Raw genomic sequence first — 18,344 nt, 5'->3', positions numbered from 1 at the left:
GAGCCAGTCCCTCATTTCTTACACCAGCATCTCACATATTTATAAGATAACAAAGCCAGCACTACACTGTCGCTAAAAGTTTTCTCTAAGTATTTAATTTTTTCAAGTAAGACAGTTCTCTGGCGAGAAGCAGAATGTTAGAAAACCAAGAAGAATTGGGAATGGAAATTGGTACCCACCTGGAATCCTACTGAGTGTCACCCAGAAATGCTCGTCAGGACTATAGGTATCTTTGGACCACTCTAGTAGATCGATGGCCCTTTTGTCATGGAATATGAAGTTGACAAACTCTCTGGTAAGGGCCACATAGGCTGTGCCAAAGTAGATGGTCAGCTGATGTGGAGGTGGGGTTTTCAAAACTTTAGTATTTTTCACATAAGAACGATCTTTGCCTCTATGTTCTTGGTGGACATACTTAGTCCGTTCGATGGCGTGATCAGGGGGCAGCACCCCTGGGGTAATGTTTTTCTCTTTAAATCCTTTTAGATACTGAACTATCTCCCTGTTGGTTTTTAGGGGGAAATCTTGCCCACAGGTGTTGAGGACGTACTTCCAGGGCACCTCTGTGGTGAGAAGGTCTTGCAGGCAGTTCAGATCAGCTCGGAGCCTGGAAATTCCCGCATAAACTACAAACTCTGTCTTTGAAGCAATAAAAGCATTTTGGAAACAACTCAGTAACTGCTGCACTGATTCCTTAAACTCAGCTGGGGCTTTATCATCCACATGAACACAGTAGATATTTTGGGGCATATAGATAGCCCTAAAGAGCCTTTCAAAAGTATCAAAGTCCTTATGGATGACCATGACATAAGCCAAAGGAAATACAACTTCTTCTTCCGACAGGGGACTTGTGATGTAGCGACTCTGGATCAGGTAGCTCTTGCAGGGGACACTTCCCAAAGGTGATGGTAATGTATTTTTCCAAGAAAAGGTTGACTCATCTCCTAAAGCATAATTACAGGCATCTGCTCCAAAATCTCTCTCCCTGGAACTGTTCAGCTCCTCAGGTTTTGGCGGGCTCAACTGGCTACTGTAAATTATCACGAAAATAACCACACTGACCACAGTGAAAGTAAAGAAGGAATACCTCCAAAAGTTCATTATTTTCACTTCCCTGGGGAAGAAATCTCTTCTCTTTAGGGGTTGTGAAATAATCAGTCCCTGAAACTATAAGCCTGAGAAGTTGAATCTACTTCTCTGGCCGGTCTTGAATTTTGGCAGCTTCTCCTGAAGTCTGGCTTACTCTCCCTGAATCCATTAATCCTCATGTATTCTCGACATCAGTGTCCCGTCCATCCTCTCTGGGGTTGGCTGGAGATATTTTCCTGCAGCACTCTGGTCTGTGGTTCCTCTCTGCTCGAATCCTTGCTCCTCCCAGAGGCTTGGCCCAGCTCAGCCCAGCCCAGCCTAGCCCAGCCCAGCCCAGCCTCAAGAAAGCCTCTTCTTTTACGTACAAAATCCAAAGGGTGGATTTCAGCAAATTACATCCAGGAATGGAGTGACGGGTCTTTTTCACTGGAGCCCAGTTTCTTTTGCTCTCCCCCCACCCCCTTTCCATCCAATCTATTCTGATCTGATTTCTCTTCTCTTCTCAGGCTTTCTCCTTGCCTTCTAGAACAAGTGGTTCTATTTTTTCTGGCTAGCTCCACAACCTGCTAGCTGTCCTTGGAAGCCACACCACTTAGGATGTTTGCTCCTTGAATTTATTTCTCTATTTCTCTCCCCCCACCCTTTTCCTGTTCGTGTTACCTGTCTCTGGGCATATACAGACACAAATAATAATGCACTTGTAATACGTCTAAGTAGAATATAATTAGCGGCAAAAAAGTCTTTGATGAGGTTCCCTGGATTAAATTAGATTCTGCTGGTGTAACAGGACCTAGAGGTACATAAACCTACATACATAACTATACATAACAATGGGAAGAAGGAACCAAGAATTGCCCCCGTGGGGGCAAGAGATAAGGAAAGAATCTAGGAGCCACTTTTCACATTAAAGAGTCACTGTTGACATCATATAATGAAGTAAACATACCTTAGTTTGCATAAGCAAAAGTGGGCTCCCATTTCACAGAGAAAGTTTAAGATAACTTGAGCTCTTGACAGGGTATTACCTATAATATGTGGAGAGATGAGCCACTGAGTCTGTTTAAAAGCCTGACATCTTTAGATTTGAGGTCATTTCACGGAAATCAAAGGATTCTTGTTCCCCTCATCCAATCCCCTCTCCCCCCTCCTTACTCTGAAGAAAGAACAAAAGCTTCAGGGTTGCTGCCAAATTCCTGGAAGCATCAGTCAGTGTAATTCAGGGGAATAAGGAAGAGCAGGTCTGGCCACATTACAGAAGGGTTCTCGTAGCTCACTGCAGGCACAGCAAATGTGGGGTGCTGTGCTACAGTGCACTGAGGATTGATGCAGGTGGTCGGGACACCTTTGGGGAAAAGGTAACTGGTCCAACTAAAAGACTGACTGGGCCAGTCACCGGAAGAGATGTGGGCCCTGCCTCCATCTCATTCCTGGATCATCCAGATATCCTACCTGCCCGGGCTTGTGGCAATGAGAACAGCTGCTCCTATGAGGAGACCATTTGCTGCCTAACACAGCAATCTCCCAGCCCCTCCCTCTGCCACACCACCCCTTGACTTCCTACAGTTCACTGTATGAATGAATGACAATGAATGGCAATAGTGGCCGTGGGATGACAGATAATTGATTTGCAGGGTTGCCAAAGCCTGGGATGGCTCTTTGAGACCACCTAACACAACTTTTTATTTTACAGATGGGGGGACAGACCAGTAAAAATATTCTCTCCAGAGTTATTTACCTAGATAGAAACCAGAGCCTTAATTCTATAGCTCCTTAGTTCAAATGCTGAAGCCATTCTATTTGGCTAAATCCTAGCTGGTCACAGAGATGGGGGTAAAGTTACTTCACCTGCCTAAACACAGTGTTCTCCCTCCGTGAAGGGGTAAATTACCGTGGCTTCTATTTCCTATGGCTGCTAAGAAGATTAAATGAGAGAACTCTTATCCGGGGTTTAGCAGGAATCTAGGTACCTGTGTGATTATTAGTATTGTTGTTTCTCATTTGAAAAATATCTAACACTTCCGACCCTGCTATTGAACTGCTCTTTTTTTATTTGCGTTCTGAGTAATGGACAAGAAAAACATTTACCTTAAGGCTTTCAAATGCGTTGGTTTATTCCCAGAGGTTAAATATTAAATTCTGCTCTTCTTCTTCCCCATAGCTATTTCCCCTTTTCCTCAGAAAACAACACACACACACACACACACACACACACACACACACACACACTCAGTGTGGCGATAGGAAGGTCTAATAGACCATTTTGAGTCCTCTGCGTCCTTTCATTCATACGTCCTACTAGAACCACGCCCTATTCTGCAAAATATATGCTTGGCAGAACTTGCGGAGGACGGACGGGAAGGGGAAAGTCGGAGGCAGAAAGGGAAGCACAGGGCTTTCATTGCAGGTCAGGCTGACGTTTTCCCTTCTCTTTCCCTTGCGCCCTGCTCCTCCATTAGGGAGCTGTGGGGTGGATGACCATGCAGAGCGAACCGAAGAAACCTTTCATTGTGATTTAATCCACGCAGATCGCAAAGGTGGGGTGACAACGTAGCGTTCAAAACAGCACTATGAAAATACATAAATAAAACACCCCTCCCCAATGGCGTATATAGATTGTCCCGGCTTGTTTGTGACTGTTTGGAGGAACAGACTGAGATTAGAATGTGCCGCCTTCCGACTGGCTGGCCCGAGCAGTAGGTTTGTTTTGCCTGGTATCCGGGGTAACTAAACAGGCATTTTCTTCCAGAAAATAACTGGGCAGGCTAACCTCCAGCCGAGAGGAGGTTATTTCTGCTCCTGTTCATTCTAGTTGGCTTAACATATTGAACGCTATCAAGTGGACATTCCATATCCCTCCGGGCCTTTCTCTGCCCCAGGATGACATTTAGGGTCACAAACAAGGAGACGGCACTAATGCTAAAGATAACAACACCCAATCAGCTGAGAGATCTCAGACAATTTCACCGCCAAATAGGACTCCTTGGTATAAGGAATATTTTGAATTAAAGGAGTATTCTGAATATTTCCCTCTATCTGAATAAACCAGAACAACCATGGGGAGAACCACTAATTTCCCTTTCCCGCCTGGTTAACTCTTAATATATTATTATTTCAGGAAAGAAAATCAAGAATGCAACCAGGCCTGGCCCAAATCATTTTAAACATAATAACTGCCTCTCAAGCTAATTTACAAGTCAACCTATTTCCCCTCACATAACTGTTTATTCTCCCAAGTATCCATTCACCCTTCCTAGAAACCATTTGTTGTCCCCATGCAGAATTACTTATAATTTTCATCGCCCTCTCCCTGCTAAAAGGCAGATGTAAAAATATCTGGATACCGGATAATCACGCTGTGATCCTACCCGTGTGTGCGGTAAGTACATTTCGTCCTCTTATTAATCTGCTATATTGTGAGTTGATCTCTCTGTGAACCTTCTGAGGAAAGAGAAAGTTCCCCCTCCCTCCAGATAGCTAAGCTCTAACATTAAAACAAAGGGCTGGAGGCTGAGCATGGTGGCTCACACCTGTAATCCTAGCACTCTGGGAATCCGAGGTAGGTGGATTGCCTGAACTCACAGGTTCGAGACCAGCCTAAGCAAGAGTGAGACCTCATCTCTAATAGCCAGGCGTTGGGGCAGGCGCCTGTAGTCCCAGCTACTCGGGAGGCTGAGGCAAGAGGATTGCTTGAGCCAGAGAGTTTGAGGTTGCTGTGAGCTATGTCGCCACCAAGTGACGAAGTGAGATTGTTTCCAAAAAAAAAAAGGGCTCAGCTATCTAAGCAGGTAATGGGGTTTCTTTTCCCTTAGACACGGTTCTCATTAACCTTACAGGAGCTTTGCTTCCACCCCAGCCGGGTAAACAAAGGCAGAGGGAAATGCAGGTCAGCAGAGGGTCATAACTGGAATGAGTCTGACCTGCTCTCCGAGTCTTACAGTCCTCCACCTCCCTTGGCATAACTATCAGCCACTGAATCCAGGCCATGCTTTGTGATGAGTCCTCTCCCAAGGCTTTCAAATGGGCTAATTTACCCCCAGAGTTTCAATTCCATTCTCTTTCTCCTCCAGTGCTGCTTCCTCTTAATCTCATGCCACCCTGCTCTGTGTCTAAGCCTTTGCAACCTCAAACTCTTTGGCCATAAGCGAGACACAGAATATAAACAAGAAACCATCTCCAAGCAACCAAAACAATGATCATACATTGTGGGCTAGATTCATGCTCTCAAATACGTACAGGCAGGCAGGGTATGGCGAAGAAATTCCACAGATGGTATCTAACACGTGGCCAAGGTGTGGTGGACCTTGAGGAGGGTGGGGCTCTGGGGAATCTCCCCCACCCCCAGGGTAGGTGGCTTGCTTTCCACTTTGGCAATCAGTGCCACACTCCATCACAGCCTAGCTGATGCCAGCTCTTCTGATGTTTTAGGAGAAGTGAGAAATCCGAATTTTATCTGAAAAAATCCCTGAACTTTTAAAATGTTATCAACTAACAAAATTGTAAATAATAAGTACACAAACACAGAGACTCCTAAGGAGTATACTTGGCTGGCAGGAAAACAGTCTTATCATCTTTGCTTTAAGCATCAAAGTTCAGCACTTTGCATTCCTCTTGCGTCTGAGCCCATTAGCTCTTAGTTTAGACATAATCATAACAAATGTTCTTAGAGCTAGCAGATGCAAAGTCACAAATTAGAAGAGGGTTATAGAACTGGCAGATTTGGCCTCAGAATAAAGTAAGTTCCAATCCAAAAGCAGAGCTGTGGGAGATCATTTGGTCTAAGAAAAACCAGCATTTATACAGCTCAATGCCCATTTTATTAAGTTATGAGATCAATACCTCTAGCATTTATAAAGATCAAATAAGTTAATATCTGTGAAAGAACTTGTAAACTGAAGATCAATGCAAATAGTGAGCCAATGTAGACTTTCTTTGAAAACAAGTGGAGTACACATATTTAGTTAAATAGAAATATAAATGTACTGGCTCGGCACCTGTGGCTCAAATGGCTAAGGTGCCAGCCACATACACCTAAGGTGGCAGGTTCGAATCCAGCCTGGGCCCTCCAAACAAAAATGATGGCTGCAACCAAAAATAGCCGGGTGTTGTGGCAGGCGCCTGTGGTCCCAGCTACTTGGGAGGCTGAGGCAGGAGACTCGCTTGAGCCCAGGAGTTGGAGGTTGCTGTGAGCTGTGAGGCCATAGCACTCTACCCAGGGGGATAACTTGAGGCTCTGTTTCAAAAAAAAAAAAAAAAGAAATATAAATGTACTAATAGGTATCTTATACATAATATTCTTTTTAAAATAGAATATCCTATTTTAAAAGGCATTTTGAAATATGTTTATTAAAAATAGTGGGATTTTTTTGGTGGCACTCTCCGAGGCTGGCAGGTTTGAACCTGGCCTGGGCCAGCTAAAAAAACAATGACAACTGTAACAACAAATAAAACAACACCCGAGTGTTGTGGGCGCCTGTAGTTCCAGCTACTTGGGAGGCTGAGGCAAGAGAATTGCACAAGCTCAAGAGTGTGAGCTGTGACGCCATGGCACTCTACCAAGGAAAAAAAGTGGAATTTTTGTTCATTGAGGCTTTTTTTTTTAACAGCTCAGAATACAGATAACAGATTAGGATAAAGCTTTCATCAGACTAGAGGTCAATATTCCTACGATGAGGAGAGGTCCTATAAATTCAGAAAAGTTAAACAATCAAGGAGAAAAGTAGAGTGTATGACAATCACAAAGCAGAAAAAGCACACAGTGCCCTTTTCTCTCCGGGATCTGTAGGTGACACGCTGCCCCTGGTATTTCAGGCGTTCGACTGAGCTGCCCGCTCTGTGTCTCACCTGACCAACACACCTGGACCTCATTTTCTCCAGCTCATGGCTCTCCTAAAGAGTGGCAATCTTGGTAGGAATCAACTGGACATAGCTAAGAGAAGAGTCACCAGGGCATCTGCCAGTGTAAACAAGTTTCCTATGACAGCAACACCCGGTCACAGGTTGAACACAAAGGCTTTCGGTCGCCCACCAGAGTTAAGAAGTATCCAGTGAAAGGCACGCAGTAAACATCACAACCAGCTCCCCTGGAGCCCCATCAGGGCAGGACCAGAGTTTATAGCAAGAGAGTGATCTCAAGTCCAGAGTAGAAAGGAAAAATGCAGCAGTCATTCTGTCATCCATCAATTAGGCAGAAATTTAAAGAATAGTTGCAAGTGTTAGAAAAAGTATGGGGTAACGGGCACTTTCATACCCATTGATGGGAGTTGAATTGCTAGGACTATTAGGAGAAAGAAGTTGTTGAAAAACATTTTTAAAGGTGTATGTACGTACATTTGTTACAAAATACATCTTAGAATGTTCTTAAAGCTACGCAGATGTAAAGTCACACATTAGAAGAGGGGCGCAGGGCTCAGCGCCTATAGCTCAACCGGCTAAGGCGCCAGCCATGTACACCTAAGGTGGCGGGTTCGAATCCCCAGCCCGGACCCGCCAAACAACAATGACGGCTGCAACCAAAAAATAGCCGGGCGCTGTGGCGGGCGCCTGTGGTCCCAGCTACTTGGGAGGCGGAGGCAGGAGACTCGCTTGAGCCCAGGAGTTGGAGGTTGCTGTGAGCTGTAATGCCAGGGCACTCTACCCAGGGGGACAGCTTGAGGCTCCGTCTCAAAAAAAAAAAAAAAGAAGAGGGGCGCAGAACTGGCAGGTCTGGGTACTCGATTGCACACAGATTGGACAAGAGCCCCGTCCTTACCACCCTCCACATGCTTCTGAGCTGGCTTCTTGCAATATTTTCTTCCCCTTTTCGGAGCATAATGATTTCTCTGAATCCCATTCTTCTGTCTCTGTTTTTCTCTGTCTCCCTGGCTCTGTCTCCCCAGATCTCTTTCTGTCTCTGTTCCATATTCTTGCTCTCTGATCTTGGAGTTCCCTAAGCCTTCCCAATCCCTCTCTTAAATCCCTCCTCTCCCTCTGCCTCCTAAAATAGGGATTTTTTTTTTTTGGTGTGTGTTTCTTTGTTTTTTTAAGTTAACTATTGTGTGCACAAAGAGGTAGGCCTCAATTATCTAGAAAATCCAAAATAAGACAAACGGTGTCCTTGCAAATGCTAAGCAAATATGTTTCCTACATGATTCTCCCTGAGATGTTATCACTTTCTCTGGACAAGGTCTGGTAGTAAACATTACAGGCTCCTGGGCCCTCCATTTAGTCTCTGTCACAACAACACATCTCTGCCATTTACTGTAGGGAAAGTAGCTGTCAACAACCCATGTGGCTGTATCCTAATAAAACATTACGGATGCTGAAGCCTAAATTTCATATCATTCTTCATGTCATGAAGGCATCTTCTTTTGATATATTTTTTTCAACCATTTGAAAACATAAAACCATTCTTAGCTTGAGGGCAATACAGAAATAGGCCAGATTTAGCCTAGGGCTTTAGTTTGCTGATCTCTTTTCTAGATCATATTCATGCTCCTCCAGGCCTAAACTCTGCAATTTGGGGATCTTTGCGATCACCTATAATTTCCATGGTTTTACAGTTGAGAAGATGGGGAAAGGAGGAAAAATAATAATGTTGATCACTCTTACACCCACACGAATCCCCTTTACAGACACCGTCTGGGTCGCAATGCAAAGCTCTGGATTTATGAAGAGTGTGGACAAGTAATTTATACTTTTAGCCTCAGTTTTCTTTTCTGTAAAAAAGCAATAATAGAAACTACCTCACAAGGCTCCTGAGGAGGAAAGGGGGTGGTTGGGTGTGAAACCACAGTCACAGGTGTTATCCTGGTGCTGCTGAGTCTGGTTCCTGATGGAGGTGCCAAGGGACCTAGAAATGGACGAGCTTCTCTTGGCCAGTCCTAGACATGCTGGGACAGAGTCAGATGCTGCTTCAGAGCCACTCTGTATGCCACAGTTTTATTTTCTGCTTCTATAAAATGGATATATTAAGAACACTGACCTCATAGGACAGGCATCCTCAAACTACGGCCCATGGGCCACCTGTGGCCTGCCGAGGACATTTATCAGGACTGCTAGGTGTTTTTGCCGCCACTGCCTGTCCTGCTTAGCAGCCAACTCATCCCGGGGCCTGCAGTCTGGCCCTCCAATGGTCTGAGGGACAGTGAACTGGCCCCCTGTTTAAAAAGTTTGAGGATCCCTAGAATAGGGTTTGTAAAAGATTTAAATAGGCTAATGCCCAGAAAGGGCTTAGAACCATGCCTGGCATGCAATAAGCACTTGACACATTTCACTCAACACATCTCTGTTGCCAAAACAGGCTCATACGAGCCCCATGCACCCTGACCACCTTCCTAGGTAGGTGTGGTGAAAGCACAACAGCTGTATGTCTTTTAGGGTCATTCTGCCACCTACAAGATCCCTCCTGATGTGCAGTGGGAGCCCTCCAGGCCACCATCATCACAGGCAGGCCCACCCCGGTGTGAAGGAACTGCCCTTCATTTCCATCTGCAGCCTCCTGAACCTCTTCTTTGAAACAGCCTCGAACTTGATGGCTTCTTCAGACAGAGGCCTGCTGGCGCACCCTGTGAAAAGTTAGCCATGGAGACCAGCACACAACATGGTGGTTAAGATCCCTGCTTTCAAGTTGAAGAGAAGGTTTAAATCTTTCTCTGCTGTTTGCTGTGTGGCCCGGAGATAGTTTCCTGGTATCACTATGACATCACTTCCCAAATCTTAAAAAAGAGGAGTAGGCTGGATGCAGTGGCTCACACCCATAATCCTAGCACTTTATAGGCTGAGGTGGTTTGATCACCTGAGCTCAGGAGTTAGAGACCGGTCTGTGAAAGAGTGAGACCCTGTCTCTAAAAATAGCCAGGCATTGCGGCAGGGGCCTATAATACCAGCTACTTGGGGGCGTGAGGCAAGAGGATCACGTAAGGCCAACAGTTTGAGGTTGCTGTGAACTATGACACCATCGCACTCTACCAAGGGTGACAAAGTAAGACTCTGTCTCAAAAAAAAAAAAAAAGTAGAAAGTCTACCCAAGTGGTGGGAAATAAATCTAAGACGCCTTCTCCAGCCTTGCTCTGTTATCCTTCCTACCCCTAAGATCACACTGCTTTTCTTGACTTCCCTAACAACCCCATTGGAGCAGCAAATTTCTTTTTCTTATGGGGTTAATTCCCCAGCTATTAACGCTAATTGCCCAAGCAAAAACAAAAACAACAAAAAACAAGCCACAAAACAAAAAAAAAACAAACAGAAACTTTTATCTTTGGCTATGTTTTGTTAAATTTCAGTGAACAACAAAGGTTACTCTTTGTGCAACTTTTGTGTGATTCCAAATATCTCCCTCATCTGAGAAAAAGTTTGCAATTTCCAAAAGACAGTATTTTACAATCCAGCTGCTGCAGGGATCTCTATATCTTGAAGATCTCAAACTCTTTATCTTCTGAACACTTTCAAATAAACAGTTTTAAAGAAACAAAAACAATCTTAAAATAGAGATAGGCAGTGGTTTCCTTCAACTGCTAATTTTAATAGTGCTATTAAATTCTTGACTGGGTTTCAGCTTATTCCATCCACTCTAATACTAGCTTCTTTCCCACAGAGACTGTCATTTGCTTGAGTTTTGACAGTTTGTCAGGGCAGAATGCTTGGATAAATTCCAAAAAGCAGATGTTTCTTCGTTTTCCTAGAAATTAGCTGGAACAAATTTGCCTCCGAGATATGTCCTGTTCGTACAACTAATTGAAGACAATTTTTCCATTTGATTCTCCCATTGGGGAAAGTAGTTTGAAATCAAATTTTATATTTACCCATCTATCCTTTTATTTACTTCTTTTTTTTTTTTGAGACAGAGCCTCAAGCTGTCCCCCTCGATAGAGTGCCGTGGCAGCACAGCTCACAGCAACCTCCAACTCCTGGGCTCAAGTGAGTCTCCTGCCTCTACCTCCCAAGTAGTTGAGACTACAGGCGCCCGCCACAACACCCTGCTATTTTTGGTTGCAGCCATCATTGTTGTTTGGCAGGCCCAGGCTGGATTCGAACCCACCACCTCAGGTGTATGTGGCTGGCGTCTTAGCCACTTGAGCCACAGACACCAAGCCCATCTATCCTTTTAGATGGCATACTTGAATTCTATACTTTACCCTCAAAAACAGTGGGAAAATTGTATGCGTAGGCCCAGTTCTGGTCTGCTTTGGTTTGGGGCCCTTATGTGTGATATTGTAGTTTTGATTAGCACCCTTCAATGTGTTGTAACTTACATAACTGAATGGTTTCAATGTTCACTTTTGCCAGATTGTTGATCAGTGCTGTCCTACAGAACATAAATATTTATGGTACTAATTCTCCATCCTGGTGTGCCTTGGGTGTGGGAAAGTGAGCAGAAATGGGGTGGGTGACCACTGTCCCAGTTTGCCAGAAGGGATGTCCCAGAACACAAGATTTCCAGTGTTGAAACTAGTTAAGTCCTGGGCAAACTGGGAGGAACTGGTCACCCTAAATGCCATAAGTCCTACCCACTCGTGGATTGAGAATCACTACTGAAGGTATTGCTGATTATTTGATCAGTGTGAAAGAAAAAGAAATGTTCAAATCATTGGTGGGGGTGCAGGCAGGGGAAGCATACACATCATCACTAAGTCTACAGTGCAGAAAAGCTCTCTGGGATCCTTCCTCACATTTCCGTGAATCACTGAGGCATGGGGACAAAGTGATTAACATTCATGGGATGGCTTTACAGTGGACCCAAAAGAAAGCATTTAAATCATATTAACTACACAGATGTTCTTCAGTGGATACAAGAAGGTTTTGGTAACAACCTAAATAATAATAGGAGACCCTAAATGGATAACGACTCTTGTTATAGGGTTACTCGTACCTAAAATTCCCTCCTTCCACACCACGTGTGACTTGAGAGATCTGTTTGTATGAGGTAGGACTGATAGAGAAATATAGACTCTTATGAATGGAATGTTCGTTTTAAGGTTTATTTTAGGCCGGGTGCAGTGGCTCACGTCTATAATCCCAGCACTTTGGGAGGCCAAAGAGGGTGGATCACCTGAGCTCAGGAGTTCAAGACCAGCCCGAACAAGAGTGAGACCCCATATCTACTAAAAATAGAAAAATAGAAAATCTAGGTGTTGTGGCAGGTGCCTGTAGTCCCAGCTATTTGGGAGGCTGAGGCAAGAGGATCTCTTGAGCCCAAGAATTAGAGATTGCTGTGAGCTGTGACTCCATAGTACTCTACCCTGGGAAAACAGAGTAAGATTCTGTCTCAAAAAAAAAGAAAAAAAGTTTATTTTAAAAAATAGGCAGTGAAGCTAGAAAATGTAAGCTCACTTTACAGAGCAGGATGATCAGCCAGACATTTGCTCTCTCTGGCTCACAATTTCCAAATTTGTACAAGGACTAGAAGTCCTCTAAGGCTCCTCTTTGGCTCTAAATGCCATGCTAGACTCAGCATAGAATAAGGAGAATACTATTTTTCCAGGAAAACTTTATTTGGGAAGCTTGGTTTGGATTGAGTGCTTGACCTGGAAAGTCCAGAAAGTGGTAGAATAATAGGAAACCGATAATCAAGAAGGTCTGGAAGTCAGGAGGAGGCCAGCTAACTCAGACAGACCCAAATCCTGGGAGAGGTGAAAATGGACAGGGATGTGTCTCATCTCTCCAGGAAACCACCCGCCATCTAGCAAGGGCTTCAGGGTGTTGGGGAGGGCAGTTTTCATCTGGATACAAGAAAGGATTTGGAGTCCAGGCAGGACGACCTTTTTTATGTAGACCCCTCCCCGCCAAAGAACTTTTGTAGAAGGTACTCAGACTTGGGCCGAGGACAGAATTATAGATTTTCAATGGAGGAGGATTTATATGAGGATTGGCTGAGGAGGAAAGGGCTAAAGACGATATGAAATGGGAAATGTCTGGAAGAGAGGGCTGATGTGGCACAAACCTAAATGGCTTAGGATGACCTGAATATCTTGGGAAGACTCAGGAAATATGGCCATTTTATCCCCCACTGTTTCCACAGTTAAGTTCTGATCTTTTAAATCTGGCTGACAAGAAAGATTAGGGGGAATAAATATCATGGAAGTATAGAACTCAAGGGCAAGGGCTTTGAAAGCACAGCCCCCACCTATCCATTCTCTGGAAATGCGGCATTAAAGGGGATGTGAGGTGTGGTTTTGTCCGAGCATGTTAGGGAAGAATGACACAAACTGTGAGGTCAGAGGGCCAGAGAGACAGGTCCTTAAGTAGACGTGGCATGCAGAAACCACACCGAGAAATGGTTAGTCAGGAAAGCAATTAGCGTACTTTGCTTTGGATATAGCCTTCTAAGGGGGTGGGGAGTGGAGGGAGGCTTCATCATTCTTAGCAGGGTCATTTCCTTTACCGAAGGATGGGTTATTTCATCAAAGAGGCAACCCTGTAAACATCCAGTTCTGGTCTTTGAATCAGCAGCCTCTAGTGTCGGCTGTTCTTTTTTATTTCTTTGGTGCTAAATAAGACATCAATTTGCTAAGCACATGATGGTGGGCAGGCTTTGGGGGTGGAAAACAGTCTGGCTTGAGCAGGTGCTTCCCCCAGGCTGGGCTCAGCACTGAGAGGCACTCTGAAAATGAGTAAGATGCTTTAGAAAACCTCAGTGGGACGAATGGTCCCCCTGCTGTTGCCCAAGGGCCAAGAGGTATTTAAGAAATATCCAGGAAAGACTGCATATGGCTGAAAGATGCTGTCTGAGGTTGACGCTACAGGATTTGGCAAAATAATCGAGGTTCTGTGTGTGTGTGTGTGTGTGTGTGTGTTCATACCAGGTGGTGACATGCAGTTGACCAGGCAGCAATGCTGAGGGGCACCAGCAAATTTTTTTCATTTGACTCAATTTTTTGTTGTTGCTTTTTTGGGGTGGGGGGGGATTGATGTCATCACATTGATCCATTTGATTCAATTTAATAAATATTTATTATCAGCCCACTGTGCTGGCCTGCCAAAATACAAAAAGACCCCAAAGAGAGTGTAGTCTAATCTGGGTAATATGCTACTCATCACATTCATAATTTATAATACAAAGGTGCAAAGAGTGTCATAAATTAGAGTTACAACAGAGGTATAAAATTGAAGGGGAGAAGACTGAGAAAAGCTTCTGAAGGACACACCACTGAATGCATTGTAATTAAGTTGATTATTACAAGGGAGAGACAAGGGAGGCACATGGCTCGAGAAGAGGAGCAACATGAAGAAAAAGGCCAAAGACAAGAATTCAAGGCATGGGGCCAGGCACAGTGGCTCACGCCTGTAATCCTAGCACTCTGAGAGGCTGAGGCAAGTGGACTGCCTGAGCTCACAGGTTCAAGACCAGCCTGAGCAAGAGCGAGACCTCATCTCTAAAAATAGCCAGGCGTTGTGGCAGGCACCTGTAGTCCCAACTATTAGGGAGCCTGAGGTAAGAGAATTTCTTGAGCCCAGGAGTTTGAGGTTGCTGTGAGCTATGACACCACAGCGCTCTACTGAGGGTGACAAGGTGAGACCCAAGGCATGATGGTTTTTCTGGAGTGTCCCTATGAGGGTTGGCAGCAGTGGGAGCTGATGACGAGGTTATAGAGGTGATATTGGGGGGATACCCAGCAGGGATGTGTTGGGACCCCACATGCCACGTTGAGGTGTCTACTCTGGCTATCACTGACACTATTAAAATTGAGAAATAGTATTCATAGAGCTATGCTTTAAGAAAAAAATGTGTCAAGAGTGTTGGAATGATTCAAAGAGGGAGACTCTGGCCAGAGAGACCACTTAGACAGGTCTGACAACAATCTTTTGGAAGTGTGTGATGGGCTGAGAGTTAAGAGCAGTGGTGATGAGAACAGAAAGGGTGGAACCCACTAGAAATCTCTCATGGACAGAATGTACAGAATGTGCTGATTAGACCTGGGGGGGCCAGAGAGGGAGAAGTTGGCTGACTCGAAGGGTGTGACTGGAGAACTGGGTGTGTGAGCGTAGGGGCAGGGGAGGGGGATGCCAGCAGGTACAGGTGGGAGCTTTGGGAAGAGACAGGGAGGAATGTGGGGGAGCGCTGGGAGCAGGATGCAGGCACACGACTTATCAGTACAGAAATGGCGATGACCTGTAGATGTACACTAGAGCACTGAGGGAGAGCAAACTGCAAGAGCCACCAGGTAAACTGAGGAAAGAATCATAGAGGATGCTTACTGAAAATTTAAATTTCTCCAAATTCCACTGAGAATAGTACTCCTAAACACAACTGTTCCCCAAGTCTCATTTCAATAGTCAGTAACCAAGAATATGAAAAGAACAAAGTTCCCTATTTATATACAAGTTTCCCCGAGAGGGATTATAAAAGGAATGACCTCTAACACATTTGGCAACATGAGAGCCTTTTCATAACCTTGAGGTCATAGCTCAGAATTCTGTAACAAAGTCAAAGTTCCATGACAAGTTCATAACTCAAAGACTGCTGGCTGGCTTTGGTCTTTGATAACCACCTCTTACTAGCACTTTTAACTCTATCTGCCTTTCCAAGTAAAAACAACTTTTAGAAAAAAGCGAATCTGTACCTTGCATCGTGGACAGGGGACAGAGCACTGGATTATAAATTAGAGGATAAGAGTTTGTGCTCTGGCTTTGGCAATGACTAGCTGTTGAATAAATTCAACAAATACCTAGAAGTAGCTACACGTCCTGCACAAAGGTGAGGTCGCAAAGCCAGTGGGGAAAGGGGGAAACAGGGCAAGTCAGAATTCCTCTGGGAATGCTCCACGCTAAGCTGACACCACTACTCCAACACAGCCAGTTTTCCCTTTAATCTTGATCCAGAGGGCTGTTTCTTCTAATGAGCGCCAGATGAAGAAGTTGGCTCGAGCTATGTTCGGAGACCAACATGCACTGTGCTTCTGTGCTTGTGAGCCCTGGGAACAAGCAGTATGTGAGGTCACTCTGGACCCCATTCATTTACAATGTGCATGGGTCCGGGTGAGTTTGTCTAAGTTAAGTGACTATAAGCCGGGACTTCCTTATCTTGAGCACTACTTGTGTGCCAGGGCTGTGCTAGGTATAAGGAAAGCAAATTGGCACGTGTTGCTGCCGCCCTTGAAGCTTAGTCTAGAAGGCCACTAGGAACACCCGGCACAGCACTGGAAGACTGATAAGGGTACACTGTGATACCCGAGTCCAGAGGAGTGAGAATCAGGAAAGGCTTTTTAGAGACTGTGACTCTAAGCTGAATCTTAAAGTTACATGTCATTCAGATCCAGGAAAAATGGGGAAGAGCATCCCAGAGCCTCTCCTAGCAGATGGATTGATAAGCCCAGAGGCAGCAAGGCTGCAGTGGCACAATGGGGACCCACAAGTTACCTGGGGATGGTGGTGCAGGTAGAGAAAGGCCAGAAAAGCCAGTGGGGCCTGAGCGGTGATGAGCTCCCTGTCTTTAGCAAAGGGACTGGGATGTTACACTGTAGGGGTTGGGGTTCCACAGAAGGTTTCAAGGAGAGGTATGTGATCATACAGTCCTAGGAGATTCTGTCTCTGTGGGGGATGGATTAAAGCAGGTTGGGAATGGAGTTGGAGGACCTACTCAGAAAGAAATTATGCTTTTGTAGAAGAGACAAGAGGGGTGGATGATGGTTCCAGGAACAGAGGGGAAGCCAGTGGCTATACCTGTCTACTGAGCGTTTACTCTGTGCCTAGCACCATGCCCGAGGGCTTGCTGCCCTCAAGCCCGTCATTCCCATGGCCTCCTGCAAGGCCTCCACAGTTCACGCACAGCCCACCTCATGCAGTCCAGCTCTTAGCTCACTCACTTGCCTATGGCCACACTGGCTGCCCTTCTGGCTCCAGAACACACCAGGCTCTCGCTCACCCCAGGGCTGGTCCACCCCTATTTCCTCTGCCTGGAATGTCTTTCCCAAGTTCATGCCCAACTTATTCTCCTCTTGGGATGCAATTCACCTTTGCCAAGAAGGTTTCTCAACCCACCTCATCTAAAGTCGGTCCCTTTCTGAATCAGCCTGTACATTTTGTTTACAGTGCTTATCACCATCTCAGAACGATCTTGCTTACCTGTCTACTTTTTAATATCTGTCTCCCCCTTCTAGAATGTCTTCCCCATGAGGTGGGGGTCTATGAGTCTTATTGGCTAGTTATATCCAGTACCTACCACAGTATTTATTCAATGAATATCCATTTTATAAGTGAAAATATAATAATCACAATTAACTCATTTAAGCCTCACATATTCTATGTAAATATTATTAGTTTCCCCAATTTACATGGGGAAACCAGGGCCACAGAAGTCAGGTAACTTGTCCAAGTTCACGTGGCTTGTAATGGGAGAGGCTGGCAGTTGGGTTCCAGGCTTTGCTGTGGGTGCTACATACTCACTCAAAGGTTAAGGCTTACAAACATCAGGTCACATGGTCAGTAGTGAAGAAGCCAGGATTTTAACTCTAGAGCCTGAGCCCCTAACTTATGTTCCAGGGAAACCAAATCAGCAGGAATGAGGGTGATGAGAGCTAAGGAAGAGAGAAACCAGCCTGTAGGCCTGAACTAATGGGAGGTTGGTGGTCAACTCAGGGACACGCAACGGGGAAGAACAGGAGCATAACTCCAAGGGTGTAGAATGTGGGGTACTCACTGCACCTGCTGTCCATTGTGCAGCCTGCTTTTTGACCCAGGGGTATTACACCCCCGACACCATCTTCACATTTGCAGAATGAGGATTTAAGTACTCACAGGACTGGATCCTTGTAAAGATTCAACTGAACTCGTGTAGACCCATAGGCACATGTTCAGTGAACACTAATTCCCCTCATCTTTCTTATATCTCTGCTTACATGAAAAAGCCAAAATCTGGGGGAGAGGGAGGGCTCAATATCAGGATAAAAGAGGAAATTTTTCAGTGGGTCCAATTATAGAATCATTCTACAAGCTTATTGAGACTTAGAATTAGCCACATTTCACCTTCTGAACATTCACAGCTAATGCAATAATTAAATGAAGAATTTGTAAAACTAGGTTTAACTTAAAGTAAGTGTATAGTATTATTTCTCTCTCCCCTGGATCTTTTTATTCTTATTTCTTGATAGGTGTGTGCAATATCTGTCTTTGGACAAATCACATAATTTAATCAATTTTTCTCATCTATAAAATAGTAACAACAGTCCCCCTCTCACAGGGTTCTTTTAAGAATTGAAGAAGAGGCTTGGCACCTGTGGCTCAAGTGGCTAAGGCGCCAGCCACATACACCTAAGGTGGTGGGTTCGAATCCAGCCCAGGCC

At 44.9% G+C, this 18,344-nt stretch overlaps 1 protein-coding gene across 2 annotated transcripts in view; it reads right to left on the bottom strand.

Annotated features, from left to right (window-relative positions):
* The window catches only part of LOC100956694 (N-acetyllactosaminide beta-1,6-N-acetylglucosaminyl-transferase), an 89,042-nt gene that overhangs the window by 38,902 nt on the left and 31,796 nt on the right, over positions 1-18,344 (bottom strand). The window contains exon 1 of one of the 2 annotated variants that reach the window (XM_012804256.2): positions 180-1,396. The exons of the other annotated variant lie outside the window; for it this stretch is intronic. Coding sequence (XP_012659710.1) covers positions 180-1,101 — 922 coding nt within the window. The 5' untranslated portion in view covers positions 1,102-1,396. Of the gene's footprint in view, positions 1-179; positions 1,397-18,344 lie in introns of those variants that run through there. 2 annotated transcript variants of the gene reach the window in all.

Source organism: Otolemur garnettii, unplaced genomic scaffold, assembly GCF_000181295.1.
Source record: "Otolemur garnettii isolate 467f Iridium unplaced genomic scaffold, OtoGar3 scaffold00026, whole genome shotgun sequence".
Classification (NCBI taxonomy): Eukaryota; Metazoa; Chordata; class Mammalia; order Primates; family Galagidae; genus Otolemur; species Otolemur garnettii.
The sequence above is the reverse complement of the archived record's forward strand: the minus strand, read 5'-3'. Positions and strand labels throughout refer to the sequence as shown.